The sequence below is a fragment of the Drosophila virilis genome, chromosome 3 (assembly GCF_030788295.1).
Source record: "Drosophila virilis strain 15010-1051.87 chromosome 3, Dvir_AGI_RSII-ME, whole genome shotgun sequence".
Taxonomy (NCBI): Eukaryota; Metazoa; Arthropoda; class Insecta; order Diptera; family Drosophilidae; genus Drosophila; species Drosophila virilis.
Window position 1 is genome coordinate 22493145 of NC_091545.1, and position 8956 is coordinate 22502100.

Consider the following 8956-nt stretch of genomic DNA (forward strand, 5'->3'; position numbering starts at 1 on the left):
GGTTGCTGTAATTGGGCAAAATAAAAGTGCAATTCCAAATAAAATTGATACAACCATAACGACAACGAAAACTTGTGGTATTTAAAACATGGGCTATAAATCTTTAAAAAATATCGCCGATTTAAGCGATTTCTACTCAAATGATACGGACTTAGCTGGCAGACATTTTAAAGATTGTCAGAAACAGTGTGATTTTGGGCTATATTTGAGTCTACTTCAATATCAACCGTAGGCGATTCAAATAACAAACCGGCAAGCCATATTTTTTTTAGATCATTTCAGTTACGAGTCACATTTAAATTCTAATTTCGATAATAAAAAAGTATTGGTTCACAACTATCGATATATATGGGCAGACAACATTGCGCTCTGCAACATTTATCCCAGCACAGTGCTTGGCAACATTTAAGCAATGCTGGGTAACGCGAAAAGTACATAAAGAGTAAAACGAACTAAAAACAATCAGACGCAAAACGCAAAAAATATTGTTCTGACATTTATTAGCAAATCCTTACAGATTAAAAAAAATAATAAGAAGAAATGGGAAAGAAGAACAGTAAGTACTGTCAAATATAAGATTTGCAATTTTTTGGTGCAACTTCAACAATAAAAATGAAATTTTCAGAATATAAGAAGGACGATAAAGAGGCTGCAGCACCAGCTCCTCAACAACGGCAGCAACAACAAAGTAAGTTTCATAAAATTGTGAAATGCATCTATATACATATATTCTATTGCATATGTTTAATTTGATGCTTTGGTTGGTGTGCTTATCAGGCTCAGTAGTTGCATGTTTGTGTGTGTGTGTGCGTGTGTTTGGGTGTGCATACAAATGAATGCATGTGTGCGAAGTTTCTGGAAGCTTCGGATTTGTGGGGGAATCACCTGATTCACCTGTCTGTTATCTACATGGCTATCTTTTAGTCCAAATCGAGCAAAGCTTTTATACGTGGCGCAAGTTAAATATTTAAAGGGGAAGCACACAACTCGTATTTTACCATGTCGGCAACGTCATGGCTTATGTATTGCCTTAACTAAGGTATTCATATATGTATGTATGTACTGCAGCTGCAGCCCCCGCACCGTCAACAAGTGCTGCGGCTAGAGAGAATACGTCCAGGTTGCAGGCAGGCGACGATGGCGTACCTGCGACTCAGCGTCCGCAACAGCACCCTGAAAGCCAAAACCCACAAGGAGAATGGCGGCGTCCACAGGGTGGACAACAACGTGGTCCACAACAGCAACAACAACAATACAGACCACAACAGCAAGGAGGACAGCAACGCCAACTAGGTTGGAAGCAGGGTGAACAACCAAGGAATCAACAGGAAGAATCAAGCGGCCAGCAAGGCGGTTATCAACAACGTGGCCCATCTTCTGGTCCACAAGGCGGTGCACAGGGCGGCGGTCAGCAGGGCGGTTACCAACAACGTGGCCCATCTTCTGGTCCACAAGGCGGTGCACAGGGCGGCGGTCAGCAGGGCGGCGGTCAGCAAGGCGGTTATCAACAACGTGGCCCATCGTCTGGTCCACAAGGCGGTGCACAGGGTGGCGGTCAGCAAGGCGGTTATCAACAGCGTGGCCTATCGTCTGGTCCACAAGGCGGTACACAGGACGGCGGTCAGCAGGGCGGTTACCAACAACGTGGCCCATCTTCTGGTCCACAAGGCGGTGCACAGGGCGGCGGTCAGCAGGGCGGTTATCAACAGCGTGGCCCATCGTCTGGTCCACAAGGCGGTGCACAGGGTGGCGGTCAGCAGGGCGGTTACCAACAACGTGGCCCATCTTCTGGTCCACAAGGCGGTGCACAGGGCGGCGGTCAGCAGGGCGGCGGTCAACAGGGCGGTTATCAACAGCGTGGCCCATCGTCTGGTCCACAAGGCGGTGCACAGGGTGGCGGTCAGCAAGGCGGGTATCAACAACGTGGCCCACCAGGGCAACAGCAGGGTGGCTATCAGCAGCGCGGCCCACAAGGGCCTCAGCAGGGTGGCTATCAGCAGCGTGGTCCACCCCCAGCTCAACAGGGTGGCTATCAGCAGCGCGGTCCACCACAAGGTCAACAGGGTGGTTATCAGCAGCGCGGTCCACCACAAGGTCAGCGAACGCAAGGCGGTGCCTTGGCCCCGCTATTGCCCCAAACAGGAAACATTAAGCGGGGCACCATTGGAAATGCTGGTAGAGTGGGTGTCAATTACTTGGATGTGGACATAAGTAAAATGCCCGACATTGCATATCATTATGATGTGACCATTGTACCGGAACGCCCGAAAAAATTTTACCGCAAAGCCTTCGAAGTGTTTCGCGCAAAGCATTTAGATAACGGTATTGCTGCCTTCGATGGACGCAAATCCTGTTATTCTGTCGACAAGCTACCCAATGTCACTGGCCAAGTGGAGGTAAGTCTGCGCCAAATACTTAACATATATGTTTTCTTAATCTAATTGCTGTTCTTTCTGCAGGTCATTGATCCTCATGGTCGCACGGTCCGTTACACTTTGACTATCAAAGATACGGATAACTCTCTGGTGGAGCTCAGCTCACTGCGCAGGTTGGGCCACGCCAAATGTTGAAAATTGAAAGTAATTTTGATATACTTTGCAGTTATATGAACGACAAGATCTATGACAAGCCAATGCGGGCGCTGCAGTGTCTAGAGGTAGTATTCGCAGTACCCTGTCATACACGATCCATACGAGCCGGTCGCTCCTATTTCAAAACCTCTGACAACGGCGAACGTCGCGATCTGGGAGACGGCTATGAGGCATTGGTTGGTCTTTACCAGAGCTTTGTGTTGGGCGATAGACCATTTGTAAATGTCGATGTATCGCATAAGTCGTTCCCAATTGCAATGTCAATGATTGAGTATTTGGAGCGCTATGGGCTGCAGTCGGCGATAACCCCAGCTACTACGCTTAACAATACGTTGCGCTTAATACCCTTCATAAAGGGCATCAATGTCGTGTACGAACCGCCGAAATGCTTTGGGAGCGCACCTCGCGTATATAAGGTGAACGGCTTGTCAGAAAAACCGGCGAACGAGCAGAAATTTGAATTAGAAGGTGAAGTTAAGACCGTAGATCAATACTTCCGTTCCCGGAATTATACTTTGCGGTTTCCCAAGCTGCAGTGCCTTCACGTTGGGCCACCATCAAAGTACATTTACTTGCCCATGGAGCTGTGCCGCATTGAGGAGGGCCAAGCTCTAAATGTAAGTATGATATATATATTGAATGATATATTTATAAGAAAGTAGATAGACAACCAATCATTTCTGGTCTGCCGGAGATTAAACACTCCTACAGACACAATGGTATTTCAATAATATTAATTTTAACAATCGTTTTAATGAGAGCTATATTATTAAGTATTTCCTTGAGGGTCAAGGCTCGCTTGTATGTTAAGAACTTTATTATGGTAGCTCTATGAAATATGCCGAAAAAAGGCTTATGTCAAGCTTTCACATGACGCATAGGCTATTTCCAACTCATTTTGTCGTCCTGTTATTTTTGTGTATATATCGCAGTAATTCTCATTTTTGATTTTCAATACAGCGCAAGGATGGCACAAATCAAGTATCGGAAATGATCAAATTTGCGGCCACATCGACTAATGAACGCAAGGCTAAGATATTGGATTTATTGAGATACTTTAAACACAATAGTGATCCCGTTATTAGCCGATTTGGTATACACGTTGCTGGCGATTTCATCACGGTAAGCACACGGCAACTGCCTGCGCCGCAACTGGAGTACCATAAAAAAAACTTTGCAAGACCATTCAACGGATCGTGGCGCATGGATAACTTACAATTTTTGGTCGTTAAGCCAAAAACCCACAGATGGGCCATACTCCATTTCGAGGGCGCACGCATGCATTACAACAAGGTTGCCGAATTACAGGATTTGGTTAGTGTTGGCATCTCGGTAATCTTTAGTTTCTAATGTGAGCGTTTTTTAGGTGATACAACAAGCCAGGTATGTCAACGTATGCCTGGAGCCCAAGGCTGACATACGCACTTTTGGGGACGCTCGAAATTTAGATGTACATTTTAAGGATCTTAAAGATCAGCAATACGATCTGGTGTTTGTCATCTTAGCATCGCGTGGTCCCTCCTATGACATTATTAAACAGAAAGCCGAACTCCAGTATGGCATATTGACGCAGTGCATCAAGCAAAACAATGTGGAACGTCGCCTGAACGGGCAATTAGTTGGCAACATTTTATTAAAGGTCAATTCCAAGCTGAACGGTGTCAATCATAAGCTCAAGGATGATCCACGCACTATGCTAGCGAACGTCATGTATTTGGGTGCTGATGTGACACATCCTTCACCCGATCAACGTGATATACCCAGTGTAGTGGGCGTGGCTGCATCGCACGACATGCATGGCGGTTCATACAACATGCAATATAGATTGCAATGCGGCGGCGGTGGTGGCGCCCGAGAAGAAATCGAAGACATGGAATCCATTGTAACCGAACATTTGCGTGTCTATCAGCAGTATCAGAAGCGTTATCCGGATCACATTATATATTATCGGGATGGTGTTAGCGATGGCCAGTTTTTGAAAATTCAGAACATCGAGTTAAAGGGTATCTATGTGGCCTGTACCAAGGTAAATTACATTTGATAACGTGTTCGATTTGATTTATAAATGATTTTATTGATTTACAGCTGGGCATCAAGCCAAAAATGTGCTGTATTATTGTAGTGAAACGCCATCACACACGCTTCTTTCCAGAGGGAATGCCGTCGAATCCAAGAAATAATAAATTTAACAATGTTGAGCCGGGCACAGTGGTCGATCGCACCATTGTGCATCCGAACGAGATGCAATTCTTTATGGTTAGCCATCAATCTATACAGGGCACCGCTAAGCCCACACGCTACAATGTTATTGAAAACACTGGCAAATTGGATATTGATTTATTGCAACAATTGACTTACAATTTATGCCACATGTTTCCACGCTGCAATCGTTCCGTATCGTATCCAGCTCCAGCCTATTTGGCTCACTTGGCTGCGGCACGTGGACGTGTTTATATTACTGGGTAAGCAACAGAATGGCAGAAAGTTGAAATATAGCATACGAAGCCAATAATTTGATTTTCCGTTTCTCAAATAACAGAGCTCGTCTGTCCCGTTCGCCGAAAGAGGAGTATCAGCGCCGGCTGATTGTGCCGGCCTTTTTGAGAAGTAATCCCATGTATTTCGTTTAGAAATTTACTATCACTAACTTCTCCTTTATAATACCATTAATTCAACTAAACGAAACACGCATCGTCATTATTATTATATATATTGGATTTTTATTTTATCACATTTTTTAAACTACATATTTATTAAACGATTATTATGCACTGATTCCCAGCTGGTTCTACGGTACGGCTTTATCTTACTTTAAAGTCTAAACTGTAGACAAAACCAACTGCGAATGCGCTTTAGTTGTTTTTTAACGTAGAAAACAACTAACATTTTGGGAAATTGGGAAATTGTGTTAAACAAATTAAAGAGATAAATATACAATAAAGCATTTGCAATTGGCTGATGAAATATTGTTAAGATACTGCTCACATTGCATCGAAATGGAATCTATGAGACTCTTGCAAACGCTCCTGCCTATCCTCTCGCTTTTCCTTAATATAGAGCACCAAGATGATGAGCACAATCACAAGACAAGTGCCACCCAGGGCGATTACACTCATTAGGATTAGTTTGCTGGGCGTCACAAAGAGCAGCGCTTTCCAGTGCTGTGGCTGATCGAGCGGCTTGGGCACCACTATGATCTGCGAGTTGGGTATGAGCTGCGTCCAGTTGTGAAACTTGCCATACAGTCCCACCACCAGCTGATCCACAAAATTTGGCGTGCGACCCAAACCGAAGCATGTGTAGGGCAATTGAAGCGCAAAATAAGATGACTGCGGCAATTGGACACTGCTGCCAATTTGCTGATCGCCATCCTGTGTGGTTGTGCTGTAGGTAATGATTGGACCAGGCAAATTGCTGCCATACGTGCGCTTCTTGCGCCCTAGAGGTGTGCGCGATGTGGGATTCTGCGGATTCACCAGACCAGTGAGCACAATCACCTTGACGAAATTGGCATCGTAATCGAGCGTGTTGCGAAAAGCAAGTGGACGATAATTTCCATTCGGCAGCTTCTGCATTAGTATAACATCTAGGACACCATCCTGATAGAAGTCATAGAATGCGCCAGCGACTGTGTTATTTCCCATGGGAGCCAACGCGTTCCAGCGCACTTCGAAGGTGCGCTTAAATTTCTTGCTGCACGTCTTGCAGGCGACATTCTCCAGGAGAAACGTTTGCATGACCGGCTTTGCCACGCTTAACGGATGCAGTGTGACAAGCAAATCTGGATAGCCATCCAAATTGAAGTCGCCACTGCGTGCAGTAATAGTTTTCAGATATACATCATTCGCATCAGGTGGCACAAATGCCCATGTGACGCCCTGTGGGTCCTTAAAATTGACGTGAACATCATAGAAAAGGCTGCCGTCCTGAACAAATATTGTTGAGTTTTTGCAATTTTCCTGTACACAATATGGCACCACAATATTTTGCACGCCACGCAGTTCGAAGTCCATGAAAACGGCTTGACCCACCACGTAATCGTTGATGCCTACCAACTCATAGGGAATGGCACGCTGATAGCTAAAGTTCTCCTGGCCGTCCCGCTCATTGATGCCATACCAGATCTCGTAGGCAGTCTTGGTTTGCAAAAACAGATCAGCTAGATAATCGCCGTTTAGATCCAAATATGCATTTGCATTGGGTATGGTTAGAGTTTGAGTTGTCCCCCCGGTGGGCATCGCCTGGTGCACAACAATCGGTGGATCGCGTTTGTTATTAAAAATCCAGAAGGTACGTGTATCATTTGTGTCGAGCCCATACAAATCGATGATCATGTCATGATTAAAATCGAGCGCCATTGCCTCGCCCTTAGTTTGGAAGAGGGGTTTGGCGGAACAATTGAGCATTGTTGTGTTGCCCCAATTAATGTAAACGTCATTTATATCCTTGCTTCTCTCCACGTTGACCAGCACATCCATCAGAGCATCGCCATCGAAATCGCCAGGTACTACGCTTACAATTCTTCTGGCCTCAAAGTAGCATATAGGACCCATTCGTAGCAACGGTTCCGTATCAGCCCCTGATAATATTTATTAGGTCCACTGTATAAAGCTTCTTCTATAAGCATACACTCACCAAATAGAATTTGTAGCATTTTCCTGTCATCTTGAATGACGAATATGTCAGTTAACTCATCGGAATTAAAGTCACCAAAAGCTGCCACAACACCTTCCTTAATATCACCAAATACAACACTTGTAATATCGCTGGCTTGAATAGCCACCGCATAGAGCAGCACCAGCAGCAGCCATTGGGTATGCATTTGGCTGTATTTTAGGTACTTTTACACTAAGGATTTGCGTCTGCTTTGTTTTCTTGTTATTTTTGTTGTTGCTTCTCTGAAAATCAATATTGAGTCAGATGTAAATTATCGATAACCATTAAGTGTTGCCACTTACGGTGCTGCCAAATCGGTGCGAAGGAATCGATACCTAAGGCATCTCTGAGTTTCGACGGTCGAAACAATAACGCAGAGAAAACTTTGCTAATAATAAGTAAATAATAACAAATACAATATATAGACCATGGTAAGTGCAGAATTGAAATGCAAATTTATTTATATACTTGTGTTTCTAGTGTATTATGCCAGAGGCAATTTGTGTGTTTGTTTTGCTAGCTGCTGCTTCTTCCTGGCACACAAGCGCCAGCGCACACACAAATTGTAGTTGGTGTATTTATGCAATGTGCATTTACATAAAATGTGTGTGCATGTGTGTGTGTGTGTGTGTGTATTGGTAGTGGCTATTCGTTAATTTTGTTTATTTTTGCAGAACAAACTAAAGTCAAGCCAACACCGTGACAAGGTGAAAAAATTTATCTCGCTAACACAAACTGGCGAACAGACGGCCATCTTCTGCCTGCAACAGAATGATTGGAAAATGGATTTGGCCAGCGATAACTATTTTCAGAATCCCGAATACTATTATAGGGAGTTAGATCGCAAAAGGATCGAGCAGTTATTTATGCGCTATCGTGATCCAACTGATGCCCTAAAGATCAGCTCACAGGGCGTAATTAAATTTCTGGAGGATTTGGAACTGAGTCCAGACTCCAAGCTTGTACTCATAATTGCCTGGAAGTTTCACGCCGAAGTGCAATGCGAATTTTCGCGGGATGAGTTCATCAATGGCATGTGCGAATTGGGTACAGACAGTATAGAGAAGCTTAAGTCGAAATTGCCTATGCTGGAACAGGAATTGAATGATGCGGGCAAATTTAAGGATTTCTACCACTTCACTTTTAACTATGCGAAGGATCCCGGCCAGAAGGGCATTGATTTGGATATGGCCATTGCATATTGGTGCATTGTGCTCAGCGATCGTTTCAAATTCTTGGACATTTGGTGCAAGTTCCTTGAAGAGAAACACAAGCGGGCGATTTCAAGGGACACCTGGAACCTGCTGCTAGATTTTGCCACCAACATCGATGATCGGATGAGCAACTATGACTCAGAGGGTGCTTGGCCCGTGCTTATTGACGATTTTGTTGAATGGTGTCAAGAAAATAACCATCTCGCCACAGATCAGCCGCACCACACGCAGCAATCAACGTCCCAGAAGAACATATCTAGCGCTTACCAGACCTCGCATAGTACAAACATGAATTATGGCTAACGATTGTTGCTTTATATATATATATATTCTCATTAATTATAAAATTTGCTTTTTATTCGGATTATTTTAAATAATGAAGATAATAAGCAATGCGAGTTAATTTGCAATTACATTTCGATAAAAAGAAAGTAATAAATAAATTTAGTAAATGTAAACAACAGTGGCTACTGCTGCGCAAGCAATCATATTCAT

General features: G+C 44.0%; 3 protein-coding genes across 4 annotated transcripts; 2 read left to right on the top strand and 1 right to left on the bottom strand.

The window, feature by feature from the left end:
- The first annotated feature begins 398 nt into the window (after positions 1 to 398).
- On the top strand, positions 399 to 5299 carry AGO2 (Argonaute 2). Of its 2 annotated transcripts, XM_032435243.2 has the most exons (10): positions 399 to 556; positions 626 to 688; positions 1069 to 2055; positions 2095 to 2396; positions 2460 to 2548; positions 2602 to 3208; positions 3552 to 3905; positions 3958 to 4617; positions 4677 to 5053; positions 5131 to 5299. In XM_032435243.2, the coding sequence occupies exons 1-10, from the start codon at positions 541 to 543 to the stop codon at positions 5219 to 5221; spliced, it is 3546 nt and encodes a 1181-aa protein (XP_032291134.1). In that variant the 5' UTR covers positions 399 to 540; the 3' UTR covers positions 5222 to 5299. The 2 variants fall into 2 exon arrangements, with proteins under 2 accessions (XP_032291134.1, XP_032291133.1); XM_032435242.2 differs by having other exon boundaries at positions 1069 to 2396.
- On the bottom strand, positions 5285 to 7413 carry LOC6623777 (T-cell immunomodulatory protein). The gene is made up of 2 exons (XM_002048221.4): positions 7227 to 7413; positions 5285 to 7170 (listed from the first exon to the last, which is right to left on the bottom strand). Exons 1-2 carry the CDS (start codon positions 7411 to 7413, stop codon positions 5573 to 5575), a joined length of 1785 nt encoding a protein of 594 aa, XP_002048257.1. The 3' UTR covers positions 5285 to 5572.
- Positions 7414 to 7527: 114 nt separating this feature from the next.
- On the top strand, positions 7528 to 8819 carry SCCRO (defective in cullin neddylation 1 domain containing SCCRO). Its single transcript, XM_002048222.4, has 2 exons — positions 7528 to 7678; positions 7922 to 8819. The coding sequence occupies exons 1-2, from the start codon at positions 7676 to 7678 to the stop codon at positions 8762 to 8764; spliced, it is 846 nt and encodes a 281-aa protein (XP_002048258.1). The 5' UTR covers positions 7528 to 7675; the 3' UTR covers positions 8765 to 8819.
- The last annotated feature ends 137 nt before the right edge of the window (positions 8820 to 8956 follow it).